The sequence below is a fragment of the Chamaea fasciata genome, unplaced genomic scaffold (genome assembly GCF_029207755.1).
Source record: "Chamaea fasciata isolate MVZ Bird 193981 ecotype frontalis unplaced genomic scaffold, bChaFas1.0.hap1 SCAF_3, whole genome shotgun sequence".
NCBI classification, from domain to species: Eukaryota; Metazoa; Chordata; class Aves; order Passeriformes; family Sylviidae; genus Chamaea; species Chamaea fasciata.
In genome coordinates this window covers 89,008,630-89,029,316 of record NW_027094088.1, presented here as the reverse complement: position 1 = coordinate 89,029,316, position 20,687 = coordinate 89,008,630, and the positions used below count along the sequence as shown (strand labels likewise).

Below are 20,687 nucleotides of genomic sequence, written 5' to 3'. Positions count from 1 at the left end.
TGTGTGTGTGAAATTTTAAAATCATAACCATAAGACCTTGGGGAAATCTGTGCTGTCTGAGGTACCTTCTCACACTTCAGTAATGCTGTATTGGATTCAAGTTAATTAAAGCATCATTGTATAGTTGAACTGAGGAATACATTCCAGGTTACTTTGGAGTACTGGCATCATCATTTAGTCTGTGAACCTGGGAGAAGGACTGGAAAAACAACAAACTGTTAATAAATAATGCCAGAAAAAGAAACAAAAATCTGCATGCAGCCAAAGAATAGTAAGCAGTAATGAAGAGATGAACTATTTGCATGAATCAGCAGTTCATAGTGAAATAAAAGAGACTCATTTTCCATGCTTGCTGTGAAGGTGAGTGTTCCAGTATGCTGTTTATTTGGTTTGAAAATGACTAGGTATCTGGAAGCTGATACAAAAAAAGGACTGAGGACTAAATTAAAAGTTAAGGAAGTTCTCTGTAAAGGCTGAGTCACTGGTGAAACAATTGGTAAAATCATTGAAGAACCTTCACAGCTATGGGAAGCAGTATTATTTAACAGAAGATTTGGTTTTTGCAGACAAGGTAGCTTCTTAAATGTCTACAATCTACATATAATTAAAGCCTGAAGCACACTACACACTGTTGTAAGATGGAAACAATAACTTATTTTGGAGGGAAAATATCTAATGAGCATCTTCATAACTGTCAACTTCTGCTTTATTTTAGTATGCAAAAAAGTACAAGAGATGAGGTCATGGATGTGCTGTCACCCTCACATGCAAGTGAAATGATTATATGCAGAAGTAATACTGCTGCAAAACCCAGCAACAGTTCGTTTAGAAATTAAACAAGGTTTAAAGATTGAAAAAATTTGCTTTAAAGGCTAAAGATGAGACTCCAATCCAGGTGTTATTTATACCTCAGTGTGAATATGAAAGCCTAGACATTTCCAAATGGGAAAAAGAAATCAATTACTTTCAGAACCAAGCGCCTCAGGAAAACATTAATTATTATTCTGAGTGCATTTGACAAATGCTGAGCTGAAATTAGTAGACTGTGGCTTCTTTAGAGTTGTTAAAGTATTAGGTAAATATCTAGGACATGCTAGCAAGGACACTTTTCACAACTCTTAATTTGTTTCTTCTCTTATGGAAAATTTGTCCTTTGGCAGCTTGAATTAACTGGGAAAATGAAAAAAATACATGATATATGTAATATTTATAATTTAGAATATATGTTTTACAAATAGTTTATTTCTTTATACCCATATATAGGTTTTAAATTTTTAGATATAGCATCTAAGCAACATTGATAACTATTGTGCCCTGCCTTTTAGAGTCCAAAACCAAAATGACAGTGCTAATAATATAACTTCAATTCTTTTGTTTATTTGTTTTTTAGATGAGTTAGTTGCTGTGTTTGATTTGCTTTCCTTAAAAGGCCACTTTGTGTTCTGTGTGGTTTTCTTTTGGCTAGCTTGTGTTACTCTGAAGAGCTCTGTGTGTGCAAGGAGGTGGTGGGGAGTTTTTATGTAATTAAATAACAAAAGAAAAGTAAACCCAGAAAACCAACTTCAGCCTTATATTGACACTTATATCATCTGCTAGAGATTCAAGAGGAAAATTTTTTCCTGTGCTTTAGAAATGTCAGAATTATTTGTACTAGAAGCCCAGTAATGCTAATCTGTATTATTTATTTCCTTTCCTCCATAAATTTGGTGGTACTAGATGGAAATAATCTAAATGCTTCATGTATTGAATTATAGTGACCCATTAAAAAAAAAAAGTCTGATAATGTTGAAAGCACATTTTGCATAGCTTTTTTAGTTTTGAAGAATAGTATTTCCTGTTATATAGGTTGTGTGTTGTGGAATAGGTGTGACATTAATTGTTTGGTGTAGCTTTTATTGAGCATATTGCAGTGTAAGTGCTGCTGAAATAACTTAAGAGCTGAAGAAGTCTTGGCAAAAATTACTTGTTAATTTTGTACAGTACTTGAGATTCGTAAGATGCTGTGAAAGGTTAAACCCCAACTTTTTTCAAAAGAAAATTGATCAGTGTTAAAATGTCAGCTGTCTAGGTATAGCAGCATACTGGCATGCAAACACTGCTCTCTTATTCCAGGTTCCCCAGCTGTATTACATTTGCATTGTGACATTTTGTAACAGCATTAGCACCATAGCTGATGTTTCAAAATCAATCACTTTGTTGGTATGAGACAGCCTGCAGCTTAGTTGGATGTTGAAGGTGTTTCTCTTGTGCATAATTAACTTGCATTCTTGGGTTCTGGCAGTATCTGCATCTCATGACTTCTTAGTGCAAAATCATACAAACCAGGTAATATCATTTTGAAATGTCTTTTTCAAAAATAAATAAAGGCAAACCAAAGTAATATTAATACTACTCTGGTTTAATATTCTCAGAAGTACAAAACCTTTCTAGACATTGTATCTGAAATTTAATCTAAAGCAGGTTTTTTTGTGCCTGGTGCATTAAAATGCCTTACTGGAGAATTCATATCCTTTAAGACTACATTTTAGAGAATAGCCAGTTAAAATTCAATTTTTGTTGAAAATGAAGTTGTTTTAAAGTTTCAGAGCTTCTATTCATTGACAATGCTTTTAATCAGAGAGAAGTGCATTAAGAAGTCTTTTGCAACTACTACTTTCTCTGTTTAGGCTGAATTCTAGAATAAAATATACATGAGAACTAGCTTTTGTTGCTGAAGGCAGATTGCAATGGGAAGGAGATTTTACATGAACGATTTATGTTTGAAATGTCATTTTATGGTAGAGTTTCCCTTTTTATATACAAACATGGCCTTATAGTTGGACTCTGTGTAAGTGTAACTGAGACTTAAAGGCCTGCTATTTATCATAATCTTGCTGGATATTTGCACAACTCATATTCAGGACCAGGCTGGATGGGGCTCTGTTCTAGTGGAAGGTGTCGTTGCCCATGACTGAGTTTGGAACTAGATGAGCTTTAAAGTCCCTTCCAACCCAACCCATCCTATGATTCTATGTTAATCCTATAAATATATAAAGAGTACTCTGAGATGTGTGTGGTGTATCTATAACAGTGTAGTGAATATTGTGACACAGTCTTGAAGTGAGTTAGAACTAAAATGTTTGTACAGCATTATTTTTAACCTGTTCCATGTCTTGAAATGGGAATGGGGAGAGGAAAGCTTCCCAAAGACTTTTGTAGCATCTCCTGAAGATTGTTTTTTCTTTTGATCAAATGTATACTCCAGAAGGATAGCTAATCTGGATAAACTAGGGTTAAGGAAAATAATCTGGAATGTAGGTAAAAAACTTTCACGGAAAGCATCTTAGTGTCTTTTCTTGTTTCTGAGTTATTCCGGGTGAAGGGGGAAAGCTGGGATCTGTTATTCTGAGTTTCAGAAATGGCATGCCTACAGTATTGTCAGTAAAAAACCAGGAATGGTTTGGTTACATGGAATTTGGTATTCTGTTAGATTGGTTACATTTATAAAACATCTTAAAATGCTGGCCAAACCGATCTTTGAATAAAGTTTGTCTAGTATTACTGAGTTAGTTAAAGGAAGTGTAGTACCTATTAATGTTAAAAAGCTATCGTTAAAGGCAGTGTCTGTTTAAAAATGTCCAAGGGAAAGACCAGAATAGGTAATGTTGTGTTGGATTAGTAAAGCAAAAAGAAATTTTATTTCATTCCACAAAAGATAATTTCTAATTGTATATCATTCCTTTAGATGAGTTACTGCTGCAGGTACTACTATGATGTCATATTTTACTCATGTCTTTGTTTCCATTTTTTATGAAAAGAAGCATTTACCTTCTTTCCCTCTTGCACTTTGCGACTGTGCAGGCTCATACTCAGCTGGGTGATGCATTTAATGGGAACAAATAGACCCTTGTGCATTTGTTTGTTGGGCACAGACCGGTCAGGCAGTAAGTTGGGCACAGGCCCTGCAGAGAGACCTTGACAAATTAGAGGGCTGGGCAGTCACCAACGGTATGAAGTTTAACAAGGGAAAGTGCTGGATTCCGCACCTGGGATGGGGCAACCCTGGCTGTGTGCACAGACTGGGGAATGAGGGGCTGGAGGGCAGCACTGTGGAATGGGACTTGGGGGTCTTGGATGATGGAAAGTCACATCTGGGTCGGCAGTGCCCTGGCAGCCAGGAGGGCCAACCTGTGGGCATCAGGCCCAGCATGGCCAGCTGGGCAAGGGAGGGGATTGTCCTGCTCTGATCTGCTCTGGGGCAGCCTCACCTCCAGTGCTGGGGGCAGTTTGGGGTGCCACAACATAAGACAGATATTTAGCTGTTAGAGTCCAAAGGAGAATGTTTGGCCTTGAGGGGAGGGTATGAGGGTATGAGGAGCTGGTAAAGTCACTTGGTCTGTTCAGCCTGGGAGAGACTGAGGGGAGACCTCATTGCAGTCTTCAGCATCCTCATAAGGGGAAGTGGAGGGGCAGACACTGATCTCTTCAGGCTTGTGACCAGTGACACAACTGGATTGAGGTTAAAAACAGTTTATTAAATGAAAAAGAAAACCAAAACAGAAGTCCCCACAAGCAATGCTTACCAGCAACAGACTGATGCCCAGCCAGATCTCGAGTGATGGCAGCTTTGGAAAACCACCCCTCAGTCTTACTGCTGAACTTGAGGTGGTACAGTCACCATCTCAGTTTAGCTCAGAGGTGTCTGCACATGCCTGTCTGCAGCTCGCTCTGCCCCCTCCTCTGATCATCCACGCCTTGGGACTTCAATTATCTTAAGTCAGCAGTGTTTTATGTTCTCTGTAAATTAAACTGCTTCAACATGATTAGGGTATGGAGCTATGCTCTTACTGGACAACATTTTGATATCTTTCATGTATCTAAAATGTCAGATGTCATTTTTTTTTTTTTTTTGCTGGTATGATGATCTTTGTGTTGAGTACCATATAAAGGTGAAAGCAAGGCTGTGCTTGCAGCAATTTGTCTAAATTTCATTTCAGAGGGGTTGGAAAAAGTCTTCAGAATCTCAGTTTGGAATGTGTAATAGGGATCATCTTTTAGAAAAATGCTGTCGAAAAAGCTCATAAAATTCTTAGCTGTTTAAAAACATGAGCAATTATTTACCATGACCTTGTAAAAGCTGCTTTTATTTACAGTGTGATTCTGTTAATAAAAACATAATGTTATAAGAAGAAACTTTATACTTGAAAATGTTACCTTTTTTTTAGAACCCAGGCAATTGAAGGAAAATGTGCTCTTTCAATTAAAGTTAAAATATTTTGATGAGGTCTCCTCAGCTTTGTTTAAGGAAAGCTATCCTTAATGTTAGGTAGAAAAGGGCAGTGTCATGAGGATCCTACATCTTCCTGAAAATAAACATTTGAAATAACTGGACAAAATATTTGTTCTAAGATTTGAAAAGAGTTAGATCTTACTTTCACAACACTATAGTCTATAGAGAACATTACCTTGTCCAGGCAACAAAATAGTGGAAAATGGGGAGTAATTTTTGCTCCTAAGATTTGCAGATTCAGAAAAATATTTGCCATGTGGATTCTCCTTGAGGTTATTTTGCCCTGTAACGGTGGATCCTGAAACTTCCAAGCATAGGCCACCCCTTCCATATTCTTTCATTACAGTGTCAAGAAAAATCTTGGTTAAAGATCACTAGGTCTTGGTTCTGCCTCAATTACTGCAAGTCTCCTAAATTAGTTTTAAACCCATGTTTCTGTTAATTGATAGTGCCTGCACAGAGATGCAGTTTATTGTATATGCAACTTTGATAATAATATTGATACTTTTTCAGGTTTCGAATGTGAGTTTTTTTTGTGGTTTGGTTTGGTTTGGTTTTGTTTTTGGTTTGGTTTGGTGGGTTGTTTTTGTTTTGTTTTTTTTTTTTTGCTGCTTACATCATTGTCCAGTCAGACTTTCATAAACATCCTGTGTTAAATGCAGTGTTTCAAGTGCTGCATAGAGGAAAATACAGTATACTTGTTGTATGTAAAAATTATACCTGTGTATTTGAGTGTGCACACAAATACTGTTTTCTGTATCTCTTAACAATGGAGAAAGAAGTGTATGGTATTTCATGTGGTTCAGTCTTTGTTCTGATAACGTTGGTTGGTGTTTAGAAGGCTTCTTTTCAGATATAATTTCTGATTTTCTGGTTGTGTTTAAAACAAAATCAGAGGATTATTTTATAGAGGATTTCAATATAGAACAATACGTATATTAAAACTCAGTGGTAGGAAAATGAGGGTTTTTTCTTAATTAAAAGAAACTTCTGAATAAATGCAGAGTTTACTGAAGTTTTAGTATATCATATGCATCTCAGTCTAGTTCCATAAAACAAGGGAGTGTAGATCATGCTGTAATTGCCAAGACAGCTGCATTCTTTAAAAGGAGGATGAATGGATTGCTGACAGTGCCAGGTTAACATTTTCCGCAGCAGTCAGATGGGGTGAGTACATTTGGTTACCTGGGACTGAGAAGAGCCATGTTGTGAGGCAGTGACTGCTGCAGTCCAGGGCTCCCTCACCAGCAGAAATGGTCCCTTCCCCCCTCCCTGCTCTCCCTGGGTTCAGTAGCTTCAACCTTCCCTTGGCAGACAGCTGCTTCCAACCTCCTCTCGTTTACTTGGTGGATGGTGTTGTGAGCTTGAGGTGCAAGTTTCAGGTTTGATCCCAGCCTGACTTCTGCCTAACAGCAAAGGTTGTGAAATGGATGTAATGAATGGGTGGTCTCACAGGAATTATATATTTTTAATTAGTATGTATACTAATTAAGTCAATTGATACTACATGCTATTTTTGAGTTACCTGTAAAATACTTAAAAACTTGATGCTTATTTATATGGTGTGAAATACCTTGAACTTTCTAATTTGTTCAAAGGTAGTTTTCAAAATACAGCCTAACTTGGCAGCCACAGAATCATGAAATGCATGTTCATGTTCAGTATTTTATGTTAGATACATGTCAGAATTATTCAAAGTGCTATGTTTGCAGCTTTTATAGGTGAAGGTAGCCATCTTATATACAGATACCTAGCAAATTTAATACATATATTTTCTAGTTATTTTAGTTAATACACCAATTAACTAATATTCTGCAATATTGTGACCTGTATTTGTTGATCTATAGACTGCTAGGCTTATTTTTGCAGAAAAAGTTGAATGTTTTAATTAGTCATATGAATTAGAAGAAAAAAATATGTATTTTAGAACAATCAAATTGCAAAACATGTTATTCCCATTTTAAAAAAACCCAGTGTACACAGAGGCATGTTTATATAGAAGTCACATAGTGCAAAATACTATGTGAATTGCTTTTATACAAATGTAAATTATATATCATATGGCTTCATGGGTTATATTTTCATTGGTAGAAGGCTGTCTAGGAACAATATGACTTTTAGTTCAAATATGTTTGGAAAAACATGTACCACGTTCAATGATGTCTTGCTAATTAATTCTAATAGCATTGTAATTTGAGAAAAATGATTTTTCACTGTTAACTTGTAAATATTTCTGCTAGCTTCAGATTCTGGAAGGCTGTGCGTAGTTATTTTTAATAGGAGAAATTATGTCTTACCCAATGTTGTATAAAATTGTAATGCACTGTTACTTCAAACATAATTTCTGCCTTGTGCTATCAATTTTTTAAAGCCAATATTGTATTAATTTTACTCCTTTTTTCTTGCAGCTGACAGCACGATCACTACCTTCCATACAGTCTGATGAGAGACTCCAACCTCTGCTTAATCATCTCAGGTAGTGTAAAATGAAAGCATGAGTATATTCCTTCCTACAGATATAAGTAATTGTTTTGGTAGAATGCCTTAGGTACAGGTTTTTTACAGACCTCATCTGTGTGATTAGCTTTGAAAAAAAAACCAAACCCAAAAGTAATTCTTCAACTTAACAAAAGCTTTATAAATGACATGGAACATAATTTATGGAGCTAGTGTTGCTTCTTAGGAACAAAAAATAGTTGTATCTTTTATTTCTTTTATTTTATTTATTTCTGTTTTATAAAAAAAAGGTTTTCTAATAGCAAGTGCAAAGTTGTTCAGTTTCTGTTCCTTTATGAACAAAACAGATTCCAAATTACAATGCTCAGAGCAGGGGCCTTTCTTGTTGCTAATATTCCATGCTGTCTGCTCTTCTTGGAAGATTTAGCTGTCATTGATAAATGGAGTACTAATTTGTTCTTTTAATGGACCTATGTAGGTTGCTGAAAGTGTGAAACATTAGAGTAGTCTGCCTCCCTCTTAACTGAGTGCATGTGTATAGATAAATATATGTATATGTATATATATAAGCTTTCTACTTCATTTGTAGAAGAGGGTAAGCAGAGAGCTCTGGTCTCTTTCTTATATATATGGTTGCTTTTTACCACTTCATGTGGGAGACTTTTCTTACTATGATCATATGCAGGAGGGCAAGGTCCATACAATTAGAGCGAGCTGGTTTGGAATCATGGAATAATTTAGCTTAAAGTGAACCTCTGGAGGTGATTTAATCTAACCTGTGCTCAATGCAGATCTGGTTAGATCAGGTTGTTCAGGTGTTTGTTTCTTCTAGAATTTTTAATGTCTCTAAGGATAGAAATTTACTTAAATATTGGATGCCAGCAATGAAAGCTGTTTTTGAACACATACATCTTAGCATTAAGATCATTGAAATGATGTTGGATGAGTTAGAAATGTAAGTGTTGAGGCTCCATCATGGCAGCACTGCATGGGGAATTGGGATGCAGATCTAGTTTGCTGGATCATGCTTCTTATTTTCTGTGGTGCTCTGCTGCTTGATCTATCTGTTCCCAAAACCTGACATTTTATTTTGATTTTTGAAAGTTAAAGTAACACTGCAATCCTTGTTTTCATCCCTTGCTCTTGAACAAAGTTCAATCATATGTAATTAAGTAGATACCATGAAAGCTATTTTTTCTATTTTCTAACTTTCATTATATAGAAAGAATTTCATGTTTTGTTGCTTTTAGTGTAAATCAGAATAGAAAAAACAGCTTTCATGGTATCTACTTAATTACATATGATTGAACTTTGTTCAAGAGCAAGGGATGAAAACAAGGATTGCAGTGTTACTTAAAGTGTTACATAGCTGGGGGTACTTCTGAATGTCAATAACCTTCCATGATTTTATTACCCTACATCTTACTGGGATTGTAAAAATACACCTCAGTGGTATACCTTTCTCAATTTGAAGATCAAGAGCAATTAAGTTAGCTTTTTATAGGCTGTCCTCTCTAGGAGTAATTACTGAGAAATTGAAAATTTCTTTTGATGTATGCTCTGTTCTATGTAAGTGGAACAGTCCTTCAGTGTCACAATCAGTCCTGTCTGTATTTTTTTTTTTTTTTAAATACATAAAAAGGAAAGGTTCCAAAAGAAGGTGCTTTAATGGGGATGCTATACCCCACATTTATGCCAACTGGTATTTTTGGACATTCTTATGTTACCTTTAGTGTGTGTGTTACACGACTGGTAAATCACTTCCATTTTGCTTTTGTGAAAATGGAGGGACTGCTTCCAGTTTATTTTGTCACCAACTGAAAAAATGTTATAAATACTTCCAAGTTGCCTGTTTGGATGTTCCTTTAAAATGAACAAAATGTATCAGACCTTGCAACTTAAAAAGAAACCTCTGGCAGTAAACAGACAGGTGACCAAATAGGTCGTCTTTGTTATTTATTTCTGTGAGTCTGTGATTCATTTTGCTTCATCTTGCTCATGAGAAAGGAGAATATTAGCTAGTTGTAGACTTTCCCTTGCCTTCATTATCTGAATTCGTAGAGCAGTATTTTATTTGTGGCATATGTCAATAGACCTCTGTGAGGGAAGCAAAGGCTTAGAAATGAATGAAAAGAGCAAACAGTTGAAGGTTACAGAGCATTGTTTAGTTTTTAATGCCCCATACATGCTTTGTCATCTATTCATATCTGCTTGTGGCTTACAAACTATCTAGTTCTCGGTAAAGGTTATTTTACTGTGGATTATGCCTTCATAGATGTTTTAACCCATGGTCATTATTTTTTTAAAAGAAAATGACATGTATTTTGTAATTGGATGGTTCTGGACTAGATATGTATTTTGTCTGTGATTTAGTACTCTTTTTATCCTATTCTGTTTCATTGGTGCTTTCTAGTACTATTTGTACTAGACCAAAAAAAGAGAACATTTTGAGTTAAAATGTTAAAGTATTATCTTTATGCATAAAGTATTATCTTATGCAAGATTGTGTTTAGGGATTTCACATACTCACAGTAGGCTACGAAGAGATTTAACTTGCTGAAATGTTAACAATTTAATAGAGATGGAACCTTAATATCTAAATGTGTGAGAAGAACACTTTGCAACTCCTGCTTTGTATGGGGTTTACAGACTTGTAACACTCTACTGTTTAAAATATTCATCAGGAGTAATTTCAGATGGACAAAACCCTTTGTTGTAATCCCATCACACTACTATAGGACAGGGCCTATAAATGGGTTGTAGGGAGAAGCTGAGTTGTCTTAGTTTAGTCCAGTGAAAAAGAAGCTTAGGGGAGATCAAATAGCAGTGTACAACTGTTTGGAGGGTAAACATTGTGGCATTGGAATTTTCAGTGGCAGCAGAGGATTTAACAAGTGACAGTGGTCACGTTTACAGCTTGGGAGGTTTAGATCAAACAGGAAAAATGTCTATGCTGGAGCGATCGTGCAGCAGATTGCCCAGAGGCAGGTAATCTTAGTTCATGGAATTTTTTAGGATTCAGCTAGAAAAACCTATGGCTCACCTGACTAGTGTTGGCAGTAATCCCATATTAAGCGGGGTATGGGACTAAATGGTCTTCCAACATCCTTTACAAAAAACATTTAAATGATTTTGTTAATTCTGTCTTCAAATGATAGTTCATAACAGTGAAAGAGAAGCCAAGTGTTTTGCAAGACTGGATCTTTTAACGGATAATGCAATACTCATGCAGACGTTCACCCTCCTTCTTGCTTATGTTCATCTCACAAGCAAGAGTGCACACCTTGAGAGACTGGTATTACTCACTGTCTTCAACATCTACAAAGTGCCCTTCATGTTCTTACTAAATCTTGCGGTGCACAAACACATCTGTGAATAAAAAATATTTATCAGAGCTGTCCTACAGCTGTTCCTTTGAAAGACATAGGTCTCATTCTTGGAAACATGGATGTAGTGGAGATTTTTTTCTTGGTCAACAGCTGTGTGAATGTATGTGCTGATCTTTGGTTGCAAGTTGTGTTTAGAAAACATCTGGTAACTAAGATTTTGGATTTTAGAAAGAACAGGTTCTAAGTGATGAGTCAGACTGAATGGAGAGAGGAATTTATAAATGGAGGTAAAATAAAACTTTTTAAAGTGGAAAATGAAGACATTGCTGCTTCCATTCCAGTAAATCACAAAAATACATTAAGAGAAACTACAGATACTTCTAGGTGAGAATAAAACTTGGTCCGGAAGTAATCTCAATAGCTATGTCATATAAAAGAAAGAATGAGTCCAAATAAGAACTAAAACTGAAAGCAAAAAATATGAGAAGTGAGAGTGATCACAAACCTGGTTAGTTTGTGTTTGTAATTTTCAGACTGGCATCATTTTTGAAGCTGCTTTGTAGGGTTCAGCACTCTGGTTAGTGGTGTCAAGAAAATTGGATCTTGCAGAGGTCACATACTATTTTTTAATGTATCAAATCAATAACTTTTCCTGTTTGCTTACCACAGTAAGAATATTCAGCCTTTTCAGAATCTGAAAAGTAGAATTTCTTCTTTTCCCTCCTGACCCCTCTTAGCTTTGAATTTTCTGTCCTCACAATAGAGTTTTCTATCAAGTCCGGATACAATGGTCAGCAAGATTCAAAGAGCATGTCATTTTTTTAACAGTAACTTCTGAGGGCTTTCCTCATTCACTTGTATGAAAACTTCTGTGTCTTCTCTTTGGACCTTCTCTCCCCAGGTCAGTCCTTTCTATGGATTCTAGGAAAAAGTAGTTTTCTTTTACCTTACTAATGTTTTTCAGTATTGGTATGATTCTGATAAATACTGTAGGGTATAAGCAGATGACAAAGTGATTATGGTAGAGCAGCTTAAGAAGTTACCAACACTCATTCTGGGATGTGATTGCTTCCTGCATGGTTTCCCTAACTCATTGTTTTACAAACTAACCAAATCAAACAGAACCCACCAAAAAATGATGTTGCCTAAGAAACAGCTGTTATCTGTTGTTTCGTGCTTCAACTGTAATATTTTTGTAAGTGTAATTTCTGTTTTGTTCATAGCTTACTTAAATAAAATGATGCAGATCTATTTATGCAGGGGAATTTAGATGCTTCTATAGTAAAATTAGTAATAATAAACACACATGGTTTAAATAATTTAAATTATTTATCCCTTTTGTGTAATGGAAAAAAATCTATTAAGTACAGTAAGCTTGTCTAGTGTTCCGGTGCATCCCAGAAATAAGACTAAGGAACAAATAAATGTACATGTAATTAAACACCATTTGTACTGCAGTAAAATCAACTGTTAATTATATGCTTTTTATATTTCACAATATTGAAATGTCACAGAATAATGACAACTTGGTATTGTCATTTAGCAAAATGCCTTTTTTCCTGGAGTTAAATTCTGCATGCCTTCTAAGACTTAAGGTATAGCCCTTGTAAGTTATTTATTTATAAGGTAAATCCCTCTTGCACAAAGAAATTTGTTTTTACCCAGACCTTGCAACCTGCTTTTTGGACCAATAATCTGTATCCAAAGTCCCTGTTTACTTTATTGCCTGTAATACTGTCAACTTTTGATTTTGGTTAGGTTCTGGGTTCTGCTGTAAGAGTTTCCCTGGGTCTGTTCTGCAGCCCTGCACATATCTTAATTCAAAAAGTCTCTAAAAGTTTTAAAGTAAAAGCTGGGCATTAGCAGCTTGTGCTTGATTTGGAATTACTTGGGTGACAATGTCTGTGTCACCGTCTCTGCTGAAGTGTAGGGTTACCTGAACTTAGCTCAGCTTTCAGAAGTAGCTGCCTTGCAGTATAAGTGACAGATGAGACAGCTCATGTAAATAAATTTCTGTGCTATTTTGGTTAAGACTTTAAACTGTATTGATATATCAGTAATGTAGTAAAAGCCATCCCAGATTTACTGTTACTGTTTAGCTTTTGAGGTTTTACTTTTTCCCCCCAGTAGATATCCATAATGATACATTAGGGGGGGGATTTAAATTTGTTTTTGTGGTACACAAATGGCAAAGTAGAAAGATTCTTTTTTACTGGAAGAAAGCAAAAAGTGTCCCTGGCTTCACAAAGAGTAGGGAGAAGAATCTTCATCTCAGTTGCAGATATAAAAAGAATGTGCCCATGAGTGGTCAGTGTAGAGGTGTGAATGGGAAATTATTCTTGACTAACCTCATAGCTGGTCATTTTGTCATAAAAAACTCAATATATGGGGTGGGGAGATCAGTGGATGTTGCTCATCCTAACTTTAGCAAGGTTTTTGACACTTGCAACACCCTCATGGACAACTGATGAAGTATGAGCTAAGTAAAGGGACAATGAGGTGGACTAAAAACTCTTAAGTGCACTGTTCAAAGGTTTGTGATCAGAGATGTTAAGACCAGCTGGAGGCCAATCCCTAGTGGAGTACCTGGAGTCCTGCTTTCTTTAACTTCTGCTTTATTGCTTTGGGTGATGGAATTGAGTGTGTACTTGGCAAGTCTGACATGATATAAAAATGGGGAGAATGGTTTGCACCAGATGGGTGGTCTGCCTTTCACATGGGCTTGGGCAGGAGGAAGAAATGGGCTGCCAGGAACCCTGTCAAGTTCAACCAAGGGAAACAGCAAGGCTTGCAGTTGGAGAGGATTACCCCATGTGCTAGTTTAAGTTGGGGGTTGAATGGCCATGAATACAGTAGAGAACTTTGGGGTTCTGCTGGACAAGCTGTGAACCACCAGGGTACCTGTGTAGCAAAGCAAGCTAACAGTACTCTTGCATGGCATTGGGAAGGGCACTTGCAGCAGGTCAGGGGAGATGATCCTTTGCTCTGCTCAGCACTGGTGAGACCACATTTGCAGGACTGTGTCCAGCCCTGGGCTCCCCAGTACGTACGAGAAGGGACTGAAAGAACTGAAGCTGTTCAGCCTGGGGGAGATAAATTGCAGGAAGTGTGTGTGTGCATTTTATCAGTGCATGTAAATAGGTGTCTGAAAAGGAGGAGTAAAGAAAGAGTGAGAGTCTTCTCAGTGGTATCATATCCAGTGATAGGCAATGGGCAGAGACTGATATACAGGGAATTGCACCTAAACATAAGAAAACACTTTTTTATTGACAGGGTGGTTGAATTGGAACAGAGTGTTCAGAAGGTTATGAGTCTCTGTCCTTGGCTAAGCTCAAAACTCAGCTTTATGAGATCCTAAGCAACTCCATAGCAAACACCATTTTGATCAAGGGTTGGAGTAGATGATCTTCAGTGGTCTCTCTGATCTAAATCCGATATGATCCCTTGCCTTTCCTTTCAGATAAAGTGAAAAAGGGTTTCTTTGCTATGTTTGGTCTAATGTTGGCTTTATGAGTCCTAATTACTTGGTTTCTTGTTTTTGCCTGATATGAAATATTTGCAGCTTATAATTGATGAATTATTTTCTTTCTAAATTTGTAAACTTAAAAATATTTTGGAACTGCTTTAAATGATGCCATACTGTTTGCTTTCTTTTTCAGCCATTCTTACGTTGGCCCAGATTACAGTGTCCAAAAGAACACTGGAAAAATTTCTCTAGATCAAATTGATGCTGTAAGTTGTGTTTCTGGAGTTACATAGGATGTTGAAGTATAACTTCTTAAATTCAAGTACTCTATGTAAAAACTAAATATAAAGACTTCTTTTTATTCATGTTTGCTTTGTAACTGTTGAATAAAATTGTGTTTAAGTTCAAAACATAGCAGAATTAGCTGAAAATGCATCTAATCAGAATTCAGACTCAGAATGAAGTTGCAGTGAAATGCTTAATTTGCTGTTTAATTTTGTGTACTTTCACAAATACCTAACATAATTATAAGCAGAATTTAACAAAAATTCTTATTTAACAATCTTGCGAACGATGCTGTTTAGTTTATGATTACTGTGTTGCAGTATTAGTCTTTTCAATGCTATTTTTTGATTTTTGACTTAGAGGAGGGGTTTTGAAAACAAGGAAATAAATAAAGCATAGGATGTAAAACACCATGCATAGATTGTACCGAGTTGATTAAAAAGATATTATAACTCCTTTATCTGGATTTTAGGAATCGCGTATTTTCAGCGTCCATCTTAACCACGATAGTATTTCTCTAGCAGTGAATTAAAATCCCCTCTCTTCCCCAACTCCTCAAAACTCTATCAAAGGTCATTTTGCCATTCCGGATGCTAAAATAAAGGAGAGTCAAGAAATACTGTAATGCAGGTGTGGATATATTTTTCCTGACAGCAATTAAACCTGTGTTGCTTTGTAGCTGGAGACAGTCTGATGCTGCCACCTGTATTACTGGGTCCTCTGGACAGAGTTATTGAGATGGTTATTGAATTGGATAGTTTGTGGACTCACTTGTGTTGTGGGTTCAGTCCCAAGGCTCTCTGTACATGCATATCTTTTCTTCCAGCCACTGGCATTTTCAAATGGAGCTAATTAATAATCACAGTAAACATATATCCTACAAATTAAATGATCAGTGTGCCTTAAACATACTTAAACATACGTCTCTTGTCAGCTCTCTGTGAAGTCGTTTCCCCTCTGCATGCGGCAGTTGCACCGAGCGCTCCGCGACAGCCACCACCTCCGCCACGGAGGCCGGATGCAGTATGGGCTCTTCCTAAAAGGCATCGGCCTCACTCTGGAACAGGCACTGGAGTTTTGGAAGAAAGAATTTATCAGGGGAAAAGTGGATGCAGATAAGGTAATTCAGCAAATGAAAAGTATCTCAATATGTAAATGTGGGGTTGTAATTAATGTGTGCATTGTGCTACAGATTTGAATGGATGCTTTTTGAAGTAGAACATTGGGCAAAAGGTACAGTAATACAAAGGTGGAAGATTTTTTTTTTTTTGCTCTCTTTGCTTATAATTTTAGTAATTTTATTGGGTATTGACCTGAACTATGGGTAAAAAAGGCAAGCCATAAATAGGCTTTTATAAATGTGTACTTGAAAAACCTTACCAGTACATTACTGGGAAACCAGTGTCCTTTATGAAATACAGGTACTATGTAAATAAATTAATTCACCAAGCAGATACGTGACCAAACCCAGTACTGTCTGAAAGGCAAGGGCAGCCTTTTTTGTTGTTTAATAAAAAAGTATTAATTGGACAACTCTATGTGAAATAGTTTTGCTTTAGCAAATTTACAGTTGAAGAATGAAAGGAGAAACTGTAGACAGAAGACAGAAGAATATGTTCAAGGAAATGGTAAGAAAATACTATTCAGTGCAATGGGAGGTATTACAGGCTTATTAGTCTTTGGCCTCACTCATGCCCATATTTTTGATAGTATTGTGGGTGTGGAACATGTAATGTCTTAATTTTTGGAGGATTGGGAACTGCTACTTATCTTGAACAGCTCAGGTACAATGAAGCAGGCTTCCTTTCCCATCCTTCTCTGCCTGTCCTGTGGTACATGCTAGAGCAGAGTTTCAGACTACCTCAGTTTTGTGTGGAGTGTGATACTTAATATTTAAGATTGAGATCTCAGCCTTCTGGAGTACCATGAAGTTATTTTGGAGTGCTTGGTAGACAGTCTTTCATTACCTTAGGTTCTCTTGGCCATGGCTCTTTATACAGGGCAAAAATAAAAGTCAGCTAAAATGAATTATGATACATACGCCTCTTTCAAGACCCAGAAGATAGATCAACTTGTCTGCAAGTTTTTTGGGAAGGAAAAAGGGATTTAGAGGTATGATTTGAATGAGTATCTAAACCTCAGTTTATCTAGCTCCTTAAATATGATATGATTTAGAAGGAGATAGGTAGTTTGTTAAAAAAAACCTTCAAAGTGCATGTCGTCGTAGAGATGGACATGACATATAAAGTGACATGGTAAAAGTTTTCAGAAATCTCTCTTATTATGGCAGCATACTGTCTTTTTATACAGTTTCTACAAGCCTCGTGGGCAACTTTAATTGGTTAATAGCTTTCTTGCCAATTATTCCATTGGTTAGTAAAAGGTATTCTACTTGTCCATCAAATCTATCTGTTCTTGGATTGTTTACATACTTTCTTTACTGGTTCTCATGGGACAAATCTCTTGTTATTACAGGTACATTTGTTTTTTACCCTCAGAATAGATTATTGTGTTAAAGGAACTTCTCATTCTCAAAATAGCTTGATATAGGAACTTGCAAATTGCCTGTTAGCTGCACTTGAAAGAAGTGACAGGCCAGCTTTGGCCCCTTCCTCCAATGCATTTTTTTACAAAGTAGTCAAGAACATCTCTTGAAGAGTGGCAGTAAATTTTGCAGTGGAATGCCAATTAATTAACAGTTGTATTGGGTTTACGTGGCCAGGTTTTGGTAGTGGATGTGGCTACAGGGTTCTGTTATGTGAGAAGCTGCCAGAAGCTTCCCCCATTGTCTGACAGAGCTAATGCCAAGTACCTCTGAGATAACATATTCAAGAAAAGGGGGTAAAAATCCCTTTCACGATAACAGCTTAAGCCAGTGAGAGGAGAGTGAGAATATGTAAGAGCAGCACAGCTCTGCAGACACCAAGGCCAGTGCAAAAGAAGGAGGAGGAGGTGCAACAGGTGCCAGAGCTGAGATTCCCCTGCAACCTGTGGAGCAGACCATGGTGAAGCAGCTGTGTCCCTGCAGCCCGAGAAGGACTGAGGTGGAAAAGTGATCCACTTGCATCCCGTGGAGGACCTCATGCCAGAGCAGAGGGATGCCTGAAGCAGGCTGTGACCCAGTGGGAAGCCCATGCAGGAGCAGGCTCCTGGCAGGACCTGTGGCCCCATGGAGAGGAGCCCACGCTGGAGCAGGTTTGCTGGCAGGATTTGTGACCACATAGGGACTCACACTCTGAAGCAGGCTGAAGGACTGCACATCACGGAGGGACCATGCTGGAGCAGTTTGTGAAGAACTGCAGCATGTGGGAAGATTCAACATCGGAGAAGTTCATGGAGGGCTGTTTTCTGTGGGAGGGACCCCACTCTGGAGCAGGGGAAGAGTGTAAGGAGTCCTCTCCCTGAGAAGGAAGGAGTGACAGAAATGTGTGGTGAACTCCCATTTCCTGTCTGCCTGCACCACCTGTGGAAGGAGGTAGAGAAAATCAGGAGTAAAGTCAAACCTGGAAGACAGGAGGGATGAGGGGGAAGTGTTTTAAGATTCATTTTTATTTCTCATTTCCCTCCTCTGATTTGATTGGTAATGAATTAATTTTTCGAGGTCAAGTCTGTAACATTAACTGGTGAGTGATCCCTCCCTGTCCTTATCTTGTCCCATGAGTCCTTCGTTGTATTTTCTCTCCTCTGTCCACCTGATGAGGGGACTGAGAGAGACACTTGGATGGGGGGACCTGACATGCAGCCAGGGTCAACCTGCAACACTAGTTGAATTCAGGAAAATCCAGAATTTTCAGTTGCCATATCCTGTGCTTAAAGGAACTGAAAGAATAAAAACAAGTTATTAGAAACAGTAGCAGTATAAAGACACACATTTGTTATTTCTGTTTTCAGAAAATGTTGGGAGAATACATCTGATTCTACCTACTTGTGCTTTGACCAAATATGTACATGCACATTTATGAAGACATGTATGCACCTTGGATCCTGTTTTCAGTCACAGGGTTATGACTTTCTATTATAGCATCTCTGTTGAAAGGGCCTAGAAATAAATGAAGTTTTAGGATCCTGTGTTTAGCTTTAAGAGTTAGAAAGCATATTGTGAATCAAACAAGGAGTTTGATTACTGCAGTTTTCACAAGCAGGCTACTGCTTCCATGTAATTTTGATCCTTTTCAAATTCTAGATAACCAGCTTCAGACTGGGATGTAAAAGAAAACTAATTTTTCATGCATGTAACTGAGGTTGGTGGCCTTTGATTTTACACAGTAGTGTCATACAATGTTTAATGTCCTGAAAAAAGGAAGATTAATACAATTCTTATTGCTATTTTCTTCTTTTGACATTTTTATTTTCTGGCATTCGTGCTATTGTTCCTTTCCTGTAGAGTGGAGATAATTAATTACACTGTTTCATTTTACTGGAGCATTGTGAAGGTATATGCCTGATACTTTGTAAAGATTAAGGTTAATGATTTATTACCTACTGACTCATATTGCGGAGAGAGTGTTCAATTTGCTGGAAGTGGTTATGATTTCAAAACTGTTTGTTCATTTTTGTCTTTAATAGCTGCAACATCTATGCCAGTTTTCAATCCTAAGAATTCTTGGCACACAACTTCAGTCTTCAGCAGGAAGGAAGTTACCATGAACACATTAGCAGTGAACTGGCTAAGCATGGTCTACAGGCTGAGCATAGGCATATAGACAGTTTGCACCAAAAAGAACTCCTCCTGTGCTCTGAATAACTGTTTCAGGCATATCTCAGGGCTCATTGATAAAAACACTGTTGAAAAGCTTTTAAGCAATTATATTTTGACTTTAGAGAGGAATCTGTGAAGTATGAATGAAGTGTGAAACCATGTAGATGGTGGGAAAAAAATCAAGTAACACAAAGAAAGTGCTGAAACTGGTAGAGATGCTCTGTTGGTGGGGGAGGGAATGATCATGTATTGGCATGTTCACAACAGGGACAAATGCAGAATGCAAAATAAAACTTTTTCCAATTTAGGCACTGCAATTAAAATTACTCTGCAAATTGCTAGGTTAAGAGTGCCTAAATGGTAAATTGTTGTTTTTCAGATGAGAGGATCAACTGCCAAATAGGAGTAGATGCATTACTTCTGAATGAAAGGTTGTCCCAGTTGGCTTCAGTGTTATTTTATGACTGGGGTTTTTTTTCTATAAATTGTAATCTTACTCTAAACAGATATTGATTCTCATAGATTCTTTCACTGTTCTTGCTTTAAAAGTAACTCCTGACCCTATCCAAAAAAAAACCAAGGTGGGAGGGGATGTAACTCCAGTGTGATTTAAAAATACACATAGGTAATAAGTTGGTAAGAAAAATTAAATAATTAGAGTACAGTTGTAAAAAATGCTTTCATAGTTGAAAATAAAGTCCTCTAACAGAGATCATTGTTGTGGACATTGTTACTATTTTCAGATATTTTTGTATGATTAACCTGTGAATGTGACAAGGAGGAGTTGAAAGATAATGCAGTATTTCAGACAAAGGAAAGAAGTAATGCAGAATCAGTTTCTGTAAGGTGTTATTCAGTTACTTTAGTAAGTTTTGGATCTGAGATTTTGATACAGATGGAAGAAGGCTTTAAGGCTGCCCCTTGCTTTTGGCTTTCCATTGCTACTTATACTTGTGATAATGTTCTTTTTCTTAGGAGTAATTGGTGTATGGTGGTACAAAATGCCCTCTTCTAGTACTCTGATTTTTTTACCTCTTTGTGCAGAAGTAACATTTGCTAGTTACACATTCCTGTGTTGAAAAGTAGTTCCTTTGGTACTGCAGTTTGATATTGCACCCATTTTAATTATTGTTGCATATGCTACAGAAGTGCATCTTAAAATTGTGCAGGAGTGTGGGGTTT

At 37.0% G+C, this 20,687-nt stretch overlaps 1 protein-coding gene across 2 annotated transcripts in view; it reads left to right on the top strand.

Annotated features, from left to right (window-relative positions):
- Positions 1-20,687, top strand: part of PRIM2 (DNA primase subunit 2) — a 93,803-nt gene that overhangs the window by 44,864 nt on the left and 28,252 nt on the right. Inside the window, exons 7-10 of one of the 2 annotated variants that reach the window (XM_066180548.1) lie at positions 7,678-7,745; positions 14,715-14,787; positions 15,741-15,926; positions 19,373-20,159. In XM_066180548.1, coding sequence (XP_066036645.1) covers positions 7,678-7,745; positions 14,715-14,787; positions 15,741-15,926; positions 19,373-19,453 — 408 coding nt within the window. In that variant the 3' untranslated portion in view covers positions 19,454-20,159. Of the gene's footprint in view, positions 1-7,677; positions 7,746-14,714; positions 14,788-15,740; positions 15,927-19,372; positions 20,160-20,687 lie in introns of those variants that run through there. The other variant, XM_066180547.1, reaches the window with a different exon arrangement.